The sequence below is a fragment of the Triticum dicoccoides genome, chromosome 5B (assembly GCF_002162155.2).
Source record: "Triticum dicoccoides isolate Atlit2015 ecotype Zavitan chromosome 5B, WEW_v2.0, whole genome shotgun sequence".
NCBI lineage: Eukaryota > Viridiplantae > Streptophyta > Magnoliopsida > Poales > Poaceae > Triticum > Triticum dicoccoides.
In genome coordinates, this window is record NC_041389.1 from 7,473,266 (window position 1) to 7,486,230 (window position 12,965).

Consider the following 12,965-nt stretch of genomic DNA (forward strand, 5'->3'; position numbering starts at 1 on the left):
GTTTTTTTTTTTCTCAAATGCAAGCGAGGGCATGGAGAAACAAGTAGAAGCTTCAGGAAATAATGAAATGTTGCGGAGTCAATTGACTTGTAAGTTTGCAACATGTAGCTGTTTTGTGATATGATGTATCTTGTCTTGCATGCAGATGTTATTTGTTAACGAGCTATTTATAGTATGAACACTGCTGCTCATAAGTTCAGAAATAATCTGTCCCACAGTTCCAACAAGTATCATGGCAGTAAATTGCATTAATTGGTCATGTTCTCCTGGATCCAATGCAAAAAGCAGCTTGACCTGAGGTAAGTATTCAGGACCGGGAGATGGCCACTTACTACTTGAGCCCTGGAAGAAGAGTCGCACGTCAGCGACGATGACATCTACAATGCCGATTCGCCGATTCACTCTTGGTGTTAGCATTGCACCATCAGACTACGAATCTTTGAACCAGACGGATCAACGGCAGCGGTTTGAAAAGATAAAATGCAATTTACTGTAGGGTGAAAATATACATTGCCAATATAGAGTATAAAACATAGGTGGTGGAGTGATAGGGGGTAAAGATGGAATCTTTTGTAAAGATAAAGTGCAATTTACTGTAGGGTGAAAATATACATTGCGAATATAGAGTGAAAGTATACATTGCTACATGGTGGGTATTCTTACTCCCTTTTACTCTACACAACGAGGTAAAGGGAATGAATTGGCAATGTACTACTCCCTCCGTCCGAAAATACTTGTCATCAAAATGAATAAAAAGGGATGTATCTAGAACTAATATACATCTAGATACATCCCCTTTTATTCATTTTGGTGACAAGTATTTCCGGACGGAGGGAGTAGCAATTAGTAGCCAATAACATTCTGCTCTAAGCTACATATGTTGCTTCTACGGTCCAAACGTTACACTCCAGCATAATTGCCCAGTTCAATTCATCATCCACGACTGCTACACTTGCACACAGACATGATGTGAGTTTCACAAGACTCGAAATAAGTAGGAGCCAATAATAAGTTCTGCTCTAACATGCATGCTATGCTCTAAACTTAAGCTGCTTCTATGGTCCAAAGGCACCCATAATTTGAAGTGTTTTTTTCCCAAAAATACACAACGAAAACATTATGCCGAAAATGAATTTGCAATGAGCATGCAGGGTTAATTCGGTTGACTCATCCATGAAGGCCAGCAGTGGGCAGGTGCCTACACAAATAAAAAAAACACAAGGTTCGATTAGATAAACATTTGGGAGATCGGTCAATGGTTAAATTGCTAGCTAAAGGTTGACCAAAATAGTACTCCCTCCATCCTGAAATACTTGTCGGAGAAATGCATAAAAATGGATGTATCTACAACTAAAATACGTCTAGATACATCCATTCCTCCGACAAGTATTTCCGGACGGAGGGAGTAAGTGTTTTGCAATGCAAACAAAACGAGATAAGAGAAATAACAATTGGCTTCTTCATGAAGTTGTTTACCACACCTGACAATCTCCTCTACGACCTTCGAATTTGAGTTAAAACGTGCTAAATGTAAACTATTTTAAAATGGAAGATATTTACCTCAGGCCTAGCTCAAGGATCAAGAATCATAAGACTGACATGGCTTCTTCACCCATGATAGGGTAAGCACCTACACAAATAAAAACATCACACTTAGACCTGCAGAAATCTCTACTCCTATAAAAATCACAGTTGGTGATGATGGTGTGTCTGTCATCTTGCATTTAGGATCGTTCGATCTATATCTAACGCACATGAAGTAATCAGTGGCATTTTTACGAAAAGACACCCACCACTCTGTACAGATTTGCAGACAACGCCCTTCTCACCCTTTTAGCCTATCTCTTGCCCCACCTTATCCAACGACCGTGAGAACCAGCAGCCCGCCAACAGGCACCGTCGGAACCGATATGGAGCAGTGGCCGCCGCCGGTGCCGTCTGCTCCCGGAGCCTCCCATACCTTCCTCAGCTCCACCGCCAACCACGACCACCCCCCACCTAGCCATCTCCTCCACCACCTTCCCCGCCTCCTCCATTGTCGAGCTCGGCAGGCACGCCGCCGACGCCATACCTCCGCCAGCGCCTCTCCTACCTCCTCTGCCAGAGAAGTGCCACCTCCCAGCATCACCACCACACACTATTCCTCCTGGCCACCCCCTACGCGTCCTACACAGTCTCCTCCGATGCCGACCTCCACAAGTACGCCGGCGGCTCTGTCCGTGCCCCAACGCTTCTCCGGCCTCCTCGCTTTCCTGCCGCTGAATACCGCTCACCCACCACAAGCAGCACCTCCCCATCCTCCTCGCCACCTCCCCCTTCTTCTCGGATGCTGACCTCTGCAAGTACACCGCCGACTACACGCTGCTCCTCCTGCTATTTCCCCTTCCTGGCTGACGCGCTCTATGGCCTGTTCTGGTGCTATGCTCGGCTACCGCCTCTACTTCCCAAACCTCAACATGCCCATCCTTGTCGCCTCCTAAATTCAAATTTTCTGTCATCCAAATCCACGCGCTTATGTCGAACTGTCTAGAAACTACTCCTGCAGCCCATTATAAATTAAGTGAGCAGGTAGATGAGACTCACGCTACTCGGACCACATCCTAAGAAGCAACACACTGGTTACACTCTCACACCTTCAGATTGAACAGAGTGTGAGGAGGTGGATTCACTGCCTTAGCCTTCTGATCTGCTTCGCCAAGGGCATAGGTATGATGTGTTAGGCAATCTCTTTTTTTTTAGATAACTAACCACCCATATGGAGTGGTCTCCTGCTCTCCTTAGTTGTGCGATTGCAGACATGTGATGGTAATGGTATGCAAACTGTCTTCTATGTCCAATAAATACTCCAAGGCATTGTTTTTCATTTTTGCAACATTAGCCATTGGATCCATAGCACACCACTGTATCTATAATTGGTTTCAATTTCCTTTTTGGGTTCTTCTTCTAGAATGGAACTTTAAGTATTATAGAAGGCTACGAACAAGAAGAATTGCCATAGTTACTGACTTACTGCTAGAGGATTTGACATCAATATCATACTGGCCATAATTTTTTGGTAAAGAAGTTTTTTTAGTGCCCAAAGAATTACTAATGAGCAAAATAGATGAGTATCGGCACATACTACTATTAGATGATGATGCCACTTTTATTGGTGAAGTTGACATCAAAATGGGAAGTTACAGGTCACTATATGGTTCTGTAACATGTATTTTTGTTATTTTAATGTTTTTTATGCATACTGATTGTTGGGTACTTGGAACTCCAAGCGGATCTATTTGTTATTAAAACATCTGCACCATAGTCCTAGGTGGATCAGTTTGTTTTAGAGGAGTTGGTCAGAAAGAAATTCCGCAAGCTAAGTTTCTTATATTTCCCTTTTTATAAAATCACATGACTTCGCCAGGCATATGCACATATATACTCAGTATCAGCTCCAACTACACTTGGATTAGGTTCTCACCAAATCACTGAAATTTCTGAAAAAACGATAATCTACATGGCAGGTCCAAAAGACATTCAGTAAGAGTAGGAGTTTCCTGGAGAAAACCACGGATTGAGGTCTGAAGCTGAAGAACTACATGGTCAATAAAGCAGCAGGCCTTACGTCTGAAATGATACAGCCCTTGTGCCAACAAAGTGCTGAAGGAAAACAAAAAGGTGAGTATCCTGTACCTTACCGCAAGGCAAAACAATCTGCTCGCATACTTCTTTTTGTACCTGATCATTTGTGGTCCTACTTGAAATAACACAGTGGTTGACGGCAGTAACAAGTCCAACAGAACTTGCCCCAATGGCATCCCATATGTTCGAACAAGTTTATTTACGTGAATCAACGATGCGACAAATTTAAGTCATTCATCTTCAGATGATGAAGTGATAAAACAATCAGCGCTTGTGATTTTTCCTACTTGTAGTGGTGTGCTCACATCAATTGAGGTCTTGGAGCGAGGAGAAAGCTCAAAAGGTAAATCTATAAGGCGAAAGTGTTTGCTTATATAATTTCATTTACCCACTTAATTAATTTCTTGCGTAAATGTTGTAGGGTGAAAGCGTGAATGTGAAGCAATAAGATATGCTAGCCGTACACCAGAAGAAATCCAAGCAAGGCGAGTAAGTGTTAGAGCATGTCAGCAAAATATGACACCTAAAGAGAAGGAGCCCGTCCCAGAATGTGAGGTGATCATTGCTTTCACTTGGTTAGTGTGTTGTTTGGTAATTTTTTGTGTCCATACTAAATTGATTTGGTGGCTGGTTTGCAGGATAGTTTAATCTGCGAGAAAGTGTTGTCTTTGCAATGTGATTATCCATGCATATTAATGTTGCTTCATACTTCAGACATTTACATGTGCACAATAACTGTCCCTTCTGGCTACGATGTAAAGATTACAAATTATTTCTACCTTTACACGTATGCAGTGTTGGTCCTAGATACGAGGCTTGATGTTTTATATCTCAAAGAAACCAAACCAAGTACTCTGTTCCCTGTTCGATTTCAAATCTTGCTTTATAATGTATAGATTAAAAGGGTGAAAGTTTGTTCAATTAAGTAGTAACCTAATGATACATATACAATAGTGAATGCCCTTCAGGAGCAATGCCTCCAGTGGCTTGCTGTATGTTGAGCATTTATTTATATTTTGTTGTACATATACTAACATCTATGTGCCTATGTTTCAGATTGTAAAACATGGTCATTGATAATTTTGTTATTAAGCAGTGCTTGCTGGAGATGAAAATCAAAGAGATCACACCCCATTGGTACAGGTGAGCGGAGTGGAGGTGTACGTTGCACTGAGGGTGAAGCAGTGGCTGAAAGTTAAGACTGGTTTTCTGTGCTTCACAAGCTGCTTTGTAGCAAAGTTAAATACTCTGTTTTTTACAGTGAGGGGAGATACTCTGTTTTTTGATGGAAGATACTCTGTTTTGTGGCTGGGGGAGCGTGTTATTTCGGTCCTATTCTTGTACATCTAACCGTAATAACAATTGATTACGCTCTCTGTTGATTTTCGCGGCGTAACTTTTTTTTAGGCTAACCACATCGCAACGTAGTCTTGATGACGTGTTTTTTTGTGTTGAGGCCTGTATGCTTCATGAGGTGATTGATTTTAAGAATAAAGAAAAAACATCCATGTGCACTGGACATGTATGGTCCAAGCTATTATGTGGAGAAGCTAAGGCTAGGGTTGGAAGAGAAAGTAGAAATTGAAGAAATAGTGGCAAATAAACGAAAGAATACGATCAGATATTCTGATGATACATTGTTTTTCGAAAATTGTCATGATTATGTGTCCTTGTGATTGCAATGTTTTAGCCTAAGTTCTTTTATTCAAGCATCACTTCTGTTTTGCATAAATGGCCGAAAACATATATATTTGTAAGCTAAAGCTGTAAAAAAATCCTCCCGCTAACAAACATAAGCACCATATTCAAATCCACATTGTATCTCTTCAGGATGGCGCCACCTCTAAGTTTTTTTTCCCGTGATAACGCACGGGCATCCAACTAGTATGATTTATAACAGGGAGATTTTACCTTTTACAATGTCCTCTCCACGATCCGATACAATTGCAGTCAAGTTTCTAGTTCTCTGACAAATTTTGGTAGCATCAAATATTTTCACCTGTAAAGCAATTCATAGAATTAAATGTACCTAAACACATTTTCAGTAGTGCTATGGTCGGTATGAATCGTAGTTACAACAGAGTTAACTTACCGAAACATCTTTTTCAGTATTCAATTTCTTTCTTTGATCAAAATGATCCCAGCATATATCTATCAACATGCTTTCCAACTGCCAAAATCACAAAAGTCAAGAGTGTCACATAAAAAATATGGAAAATATACCCTACAAGCAGGTGCACTCACCCTCACACCTCTCCCTCACATGAGATTCTTTCTTGTTATGTGATTTTTGAAATACATAATGGCTACAACTCTAAAGATATTTCATATAAAAAACACCACCACTAAAATATCCTTGTTCTGTGATTTTTGAAATATACAATGGCTACAACTCTAAAGATATTTGAATCAAAAGCATCTCCACTAAAATAACATACGATAATCCATACTCTATAAGCTGTAATATCAAACGAACAATTCTATATACTCCCTTTAAAAGAGCATACTCTATATGCTATCAAATGAACAACAATTATGTATACATTTGCCATTATCAACGGAGTATCCTATTGCCTCTTAATGCATATATAGGACCATACTCCTTTATTGAATTAATCATGCATACACCAGATACTCTAGCTAAAAGTACAATTCAACATCGTTACATCCTAGGTACAATATATACTCTTTATATAGCTACAGGATACATATGTGCCCATTACAAAACATACACTTGAGGAGTTTCTTCATGGATTATCGTGCCCTCGATCACACCTATTATTGGGTTAGCAAGCTACTTGGACTTTGTAGTGGAATTTAGTCTGGGAAATCTCAGTACTGAGATGCCAAGCACCATGATGTTGACCAATGGTTGTGGCCTGACCCAATTGATGAGAATAACCAATGTTCAAGAAAGCGTTTTTAAGCGCCGCTTAATCGCGCTTAAGCGCTGAGCGCCGGCTAAACTCTTCGCTTATGCCCTTAGCGAAGGTTTTAGAGTTGAGCGTTTTTTAGCGGCGATTTAGCGTCGCTTTAGCGCTAGGCGCTGGCTAAGCGTGCGCTGCGTGTGCTTACTCGATGGAAAAGCGAAGGAACGCTCGAGCAGGAGTCTAGAAACGGTTGGGCGGGAGGGCCAAAACAGGCCTGTTCGGCTAGGGTTACAGGGTTAGAAGGGGGGGAACGAAGAGAGTTTTGTGGCGGCTGCTCCTGTTCTGGATCCAGCGGCGGCTCCCTGGCGTTCTTCCTCCTCCATGGCAGTCTACTGGATCTGGACGCCGGCAGCTCCTCCTCCTCCTGGACGTCCCCTTCTACCAGTTCAGGTGAGGATCTCCTCCTCTCCTCTCCTTCTCCTCAGCTCCTCTTCTCCTCTGTTCCATAGATCCATAGATCCTCCTCTCATCTGTAATCTTTTCTTCAGTTCTTATCCATAGGTAGGCATGCAGCACTGCAGCAGTAGTTTCTTTGTTCTTGTTCAGTTCTTTGTTTCATTCATTGCCTCATTGGTCTTTGCTTAATTCGAATAGCAGGCAGCAACAGTTTAGTCTTTAGTGGTCATTGGTGATTGGTTAATTCCTGCTCCTCCTAACAGTTAGTCATTTGTTTAGGAATAGCAAAGGTGGGCACTAAGTACTATTATGGAGTCAGGAGGAGATGATGCTGATGCTAGTGCAGCAGCAACAACAGCAGAAGAGAGAGCAAAGATTCTCAAGAGGAATTCCGATGATATGGGTTGGGCCTATGGTCAGCTGGTTGATCCTAACAACCTTCAAAGAGTAAGGTGCAATTTCTGCAGCCAGATTTTCACAGGAGGAAATTTCCGGCTGAAGCAACACATTGCGGCAAACTCAAATGCGGTGAGGACCTGCCTGCGGTGCCCACAAGAAGCTAAAGAAGCTTGCTTAAAAGCTTTGAAGAAAAGACAGCAAAGAAGCAAAAGAACTATGAGCACGAGAAGGCTGTGAGAGATGCTGTTGTTATTGATGCATCATTCACTCCTCAAGGTCAAGCTCGAGATGATGATGAACTCACTTGTATTGGTAGCTCACAACCTCATGTGTTAGGTCCTATAGATAAGTGGACACGTACCATTGACCCCAAGTTATGCGGAGAAGCAAGACTCAAGCAAATGAAGATTAACAAGGCAGCATGGGAGGAGAGATCACTTCGAGCACATGAGTACATTGCAAGATGGGTGTATAGTGTATACACATGGTAAGAGCTTGCTGCCCTGTTTTTTGCCAATTAAATTGTAGATTGTTTGCTGCCCTCCTATGCTAAGATGTGTCTCTCTTATATGCAATGCAGCAATACCGTTCAATGCAATTGACAATGATGAGTTTAGGCAGATGGTTCAGGCCATTGGTCAATTTGGTGCAGATCTAGATCCACCTAGTCAATATGATCTCCGGGAGACTTTGCTGAAGTCTGAGTATGCAAGAACCAAGAGTGAACTCAAGGACCGAGAGGTTGAGAAGGGAAAGCATGGTTGCTCTCTCATGACTGATGCTTGGACTGACATGAAGAGGAGAAGCATTATGAATCTAGTCAGACATTGCTCGGAAGGTGTTAGCTTCATCAAGTCAAAGGAAACATCAGACACACCGCATACAAGTGAGATGATCTTCAATCTAGTTGACAAGCCAATTGAAGAATTAGGTGTTGAACATGTGGTGCAGGTTGTGACTGACAATGCTTCGAACAACATGGGAGCTAAGGATCTCTTGAAAGTGAAGAGGCCGAAGATATTTTGGAGCTCGTGTGCGACTCACACTGTCAATTTGATGCTCCAAGGGATTGACAACTTAGCTAAGTTCAAGAAGATAATTGATCAAGCCAAGGCTTTCACAATATTTGTGTATGGGCACCATCGCATCTTAGAGTGCATGAGATCCTTCACCAAGAAGAGAGAAATCATAAGGCCGGGAGTAACTAGATTTGCTTCTCAATTCCTCACTTTGCAAAGCCTTGCAGACAAGGCTGATTCGCTAAGAAAGATGGTGGTTTCCTCTAAGTGGGATAAGATCAAGGATGTGCACTCAAAGAAAGGAAAGGATGCTACAGCCATAATGCTCAACAAGCCCTTCTGAAAGGGTGTGAATCTTTGCATCAAGGTGTTCGAGCCGTTGGTGAAGGTCCTCCGGTTGGTTGATGTGATGCACGGCCCTCAATGGGCTTGTGTATGGAGAGATTGTGAAGGCAAAGAAAGAAATCAAAGTGGCCTTTGGTAACATCAAGGCGCGGTACAAAGATGTGTTAGCTATAGTTGAAAAGAAGATGAAAGATAGGCTTGATGCCCCACTGCAGTTGACTGCATATTTGTTGTATCCACACTATAGCTATACAGATGACAACATATTTGATTCTGTTGACATCAATACAACCTTTTATTCTTGTGTGGAGACATTCTATCATGGTGATGAAAACATGCAAGACAAAGTTGTGAACTATGAAATAAGCAAGTTCCAAAGCAGAGAGGGTTTCTTTGCAAAGAAGCTTGCTAGGACTTGCCAAAACTTTGACTACAGTCCTGGTTAGTCATTACTTGCAAAACTTTCACTTAGGTGCATATTTTGTCCAGTACTCAAGTTCCTATAGTATTATTAGTTCCTGACTATGAAAAAATTCCTCTTCCTAGTGGCTTGGTGGAGAATGTATGGAGGTGAGACACCAGGGCTGAAGGACATGGCTATGAAGATCCTTTCTTTGACCTCAAGTTCTTCCGGTTGTGAGAGAAATTGGAGTTGTTTTGAGTCGGTTAGTTTCCAAAGCTGAATTTGTTCCAATGCTTTGTCAAGTTCATATTAACTAGTTCCACTAGTAGCATTGGCACTTGTAGATACATACCAAGAGGAGAAATAGACTTACAACAGATCGCCTCAATCAGCTTGTGTACATCCAGTTCAACTCAAGGCTGTTATCCAAGAAGAAAAAGATCAAGCAGAGGAAGAACATTGATGTTCTCAGTACTGATGCATCCGAAGCACAAGGCTTCTTGTTTGAGGGAGGAGATGATCATGCTTTCATGGTGTTTCCAGATGGAGATGAGGGAGCAGATGGCATACCTTGGAGTGTGGTTGGAGATGCTATGGGAACCAGTGAACAACTTGAGCTTCGTCGAAGTGCAAGGGTTAGAGATCTCCATGATGAAGAGTTTGAGTCAGACGAAGAAGAAGTAGAGGAGACAGATTCAGAGGAGGAGGACATAAGAGTACGAGGATGATGAAGATGAAGTGGTGACTGTGCGCACTTATGTGGATGAGGACTGATCCATGAAGTCATGAACTGCTACTTGGTTGCTGTTGCTGCTGCTTGGCTGTTGCTGCTGTTTGGTTGCTGCTGCTTGGCTGCTGCTGCTGCTGCCATTTATCTTATATGCTCTAAGACTATATTGTGCATTTATGCTTGCTGTGTGAACCACTGCACCTTATTCTTATGTGTTATTTGGCTATTTGTTGTGGTTTGTGAACAACTGAACCACAACCTTATATGCTATTTCAGATTTTAAGTTGCCTATGTGCTATATTTCATGTTTTCTTGTGCATATTATTCAAAAACAGCCAAATTCTGGCCAATTTAAAAAAACGCTTAATCCCGGTTAAGCTGCGCTTAAGCGGCCATTGCTCTAAGCTGTGGCCTTCCGCTCCGCTTATGCTTACCGCTTTCTTGAACATTGAGAATAACCATCCATGCAGAAAGCTGATCCATTCAGCCAAGAATTAATGTGCTTCAACTAGCGCACCATTATTTAAATCATTTAATTAGAATTACAAAATTACTAGCTACCTATTATAGGATGTGTGAGATTAATCTAAGGTGGATTAGGAAGTAACTAAACCTAGTTGTAGCAAAAGATTGAAAATTCAACAAATATAAAATACACAAACCTCAATTGTAGTAGAAATGTGCTTTCCATTAAAACTTTCAATGACATCACCCTTGCGAATTCCAATTTTCTCAGCATGTGATTCTTTGGACACCTAATTTTCAATTAGCATGATTACTCACAATATGCATATGGCAAATAATTTTAAAATAAACTATTAACAAAAGTGAAAGTCAAAATTATTATATAAAAAGCCCATATATATACCTGCTCAACAATAAGACCAGAGTCGATGTTATGCTTACGAGTCATCCTCTCAATACAAATAGGATCTAAAAACTTGATTGGACTAAATGTCATTCCAAGGTGGAGGCGAGGCATGCAACTAGACCAAATAAAATGAAGACCAAATGAATATCATACAAATTTTAAAAAGAACATCATAACATTAATATCTTTACAAGACATAGGTATCACACATGTTACTAACAAAGAATTGAGGAAGGGGAAATACGTACTTGAACCTCCTCCAAAAATCGAAGCACTTATGCAATATTGACGAAGGTACAAACGTCTCATTGATTTGATTGTTAACTAGACCCACAACTTTTCCTCCTAAGTCAATGATGGGCCCTCCATCATCATGTAACTAGAGCATTATAGTAGTGACGAATATTACGGTTTGTAGTGAGAAGGAAATAAGATGGAGATGCAAAATATAAATTTGAGATGTAACATACCAGTTTGAGACTAGATGCATCACGGAGAAAATACATGTAATGGCATCTCTCATACCGAGTTGGAATGTCATAGGCCAAATTACCATGTGTTATCTTTATATCCAGATTTGCATCTCTTCCAAGGCGGAAAACATCTTGACCAGAATGCACACGGTCATTAGAAGTGGGTAGATGAACTGGTTTGTCCACTTGAACTTCATAAATAGCAAATTCATAATGCTCCTGAAGATAGATGAGGTGGCCTGGTGTAGTTGTGTTGTCCAGCAAATGAATAATGACCTAAAATAGTCGGTGGCAAAGGTTATGACACTACATTTTCGAAAGAACTTATATTGAGGAAAACATTTTTGAGAGTTCAACTATCATGAAAGTCGAGCGTTAGAATAAGATCTTTTCTTTCTAATTTTCTGCTCTAATTAACAAAGTTGAAGATAATGACACATTTAATTTGCAACTAACCACCAGTGTAGCAACCGAGTCATTACAAATAATTTAATTTCAGAGGGCATAAACAAGCAGATAAAAAAGATAGCTAGTCAAGCAGGTAGATAAATAGATTGTTGAATATATATGTTTTTACTTGCATAGTACAGTGTACGGCTCTGCAACCATCCGGTGGCACAAATGCCCTTGCTGAGATTAGGATGACAAAGAGTGAACGTTAAGAAGGTCACCTTAGCATTCTTATGATATTCGCCTGTCCACTGCTGCTTCCACTTGTGGATATCATCTTTACGAATTAGATGGGCAGACGTCAAAACAAGGGCGGTTTTTCTCTGGTCATCCCTTTGAAACCACAAGCCACAGCATTTATTCAGCGGTTGGTTCTCTGCAAAGCAACAAAAGTTACAAACAGTTGGGCAGGCAGCGAATATTAATCAAGAAGCAAACATGATGATGAATACACACCGAGAAAGGAGGAGAGCAGAACGACGGATTTTGCAGCAGAAAGTATTGCATCTCTTGCGAGTTCACGGATGGGAAGGAGGCGACGGTCCTTGCGCAGGCAGGAATATGGTTTGTGCCAGTAGTGATCCATAGTGAACAGGTGAGCTACACGAACTACGTAAAGAAAATTAAAGATCAGGTTGGAAATTGACGGTGAGAAAAGGAAGAATTGGGGGCGGGAGGGGAGTTACATTTTTCTGCTCGGTACTTGGCCTCGGCAAGCTTGAAGGCGGCATGTGCGACCCGATCTGCAGCTAGCTCGTCTGGAATGTAGGGTTCGTAGATCGGTGAGCTGGGTGGATCGGAGGATTCCTCCGCCGCGGACTCGACCACATCGCACACACGACCTACAGAAAAAATCGTACAGCACGAGTAAACACCAATCTGTCGTGATGAGGAGGAAAACAGGTTGGAAGATCACCTTGTTTTGCTCCGGATTGGGCTTCGTCGGGCTCGAAGATCGCGAACAGTATCTCCGGGTGGGAATGGGAACTCCGACGAACAGCTAGGTCGCCGGGAGATCTAGGGCTCGTGGAGCGATCCACTGCCAGGCTTCGCTTCTTCGCCCTTGCTCCCCGCTCCGTCTCCAGCTCGTCGTCGCGGACCCTGACGGCCCTCGACATCTTTCCCACCTCGTGTGCCTCGATGGACCGACTGTGTGTTTCCCCTTTCTTTTCTTTTTTTTGTTGTTTTTACAAAACGCACTATATAGTACAGTAGTAGACAATAGAAATAGAAATAGAAATTAGTAGTATAAGAGTAATTCTAATTTTTTTATAAAAGTACACTGGTGCCAACACATCCTATATGCAAAAATAATTTAGTAGTTGAAG

General features: G+C 41.6%; 2 protein-coding genes and 1 long non-coding RNA gene across 4 annotated transcripts; 2 read left to right on the forward strand and 1 right to left on the reverse strand.

Annotated features, from left to right (window-relative positions):
• Positions 1-916: 916 nt before the first annotated feature.
• On the reverse strand, positions 917-12,761 carry LOC119307011 (probable periplasmic serine endoprotease DegP-like). Its single transcript, XM_037583091.1, has 12 exons — positions 12,554-12,761; positions 12,324-12,479; positions 12,094-12,246; positions 11,859-12,013; positions 11,185-11,463; positions 10,963-11,093; positions 10,712-10,829; positions 10,506-10,598; positions 5,714-5,791; positions 5,533-5,620; positions 1,561-1,630; positions 917-1,198 (listed from the first exon to the last, which is right to left on the reverse strand). Exons 1-11 carry the CDS (start codon positions 12,753-12,755, stop codon positions 1,587-1,589), a joined length of 1,497 nt encoding a protein of 498 aa, XP_037438988.1. The 5' UTR covers positions 12,756-12,761; the 3' UTR covers positions 917-1,198; positions 1,561-1,586.
• Positions 1,879-5,033, forward strand: LOC119307013. Of its 2 annotated transcripts, none has more exons than XR_005149112.1 (5): positions 1,879-2,706; positions 3,504-3,657; positions 3,752-3,964; positions 4,043-4,176; positions 4,678-5,033. It is a non-coding gene; the product is annotated as an uncharacterized LOC119307013 (long non-coding RNA). The 2 variants fall into 2 exon arrangements; XR_005149111.1 differs by having other exon boundaries at positions 4,718-5,033.
• Positions 6,790-10,069, forward strand: LOC119307012. The gene is made up of 4 exons (XM_037583092.1): positions 6,790-6,941; positions 7,227-7,833; positions 7,927-9,151; positions 9,257-10,069. Exons 2-3 carry the CDS (start codon positions 7,794-7,796, stop codon positions 8,706-8,708), a joined length of 822 nt encoding a protein of 273 aa, XP_037438989.1. The 5' UTR covers positions 6,790-6,941; positions 7,227-7,793; the 3' UTR covers positions 8,709-9,151; positions 9,257-10,069.
• Positions 12,762-12,965: the final 204 nt, after the last annotated feature.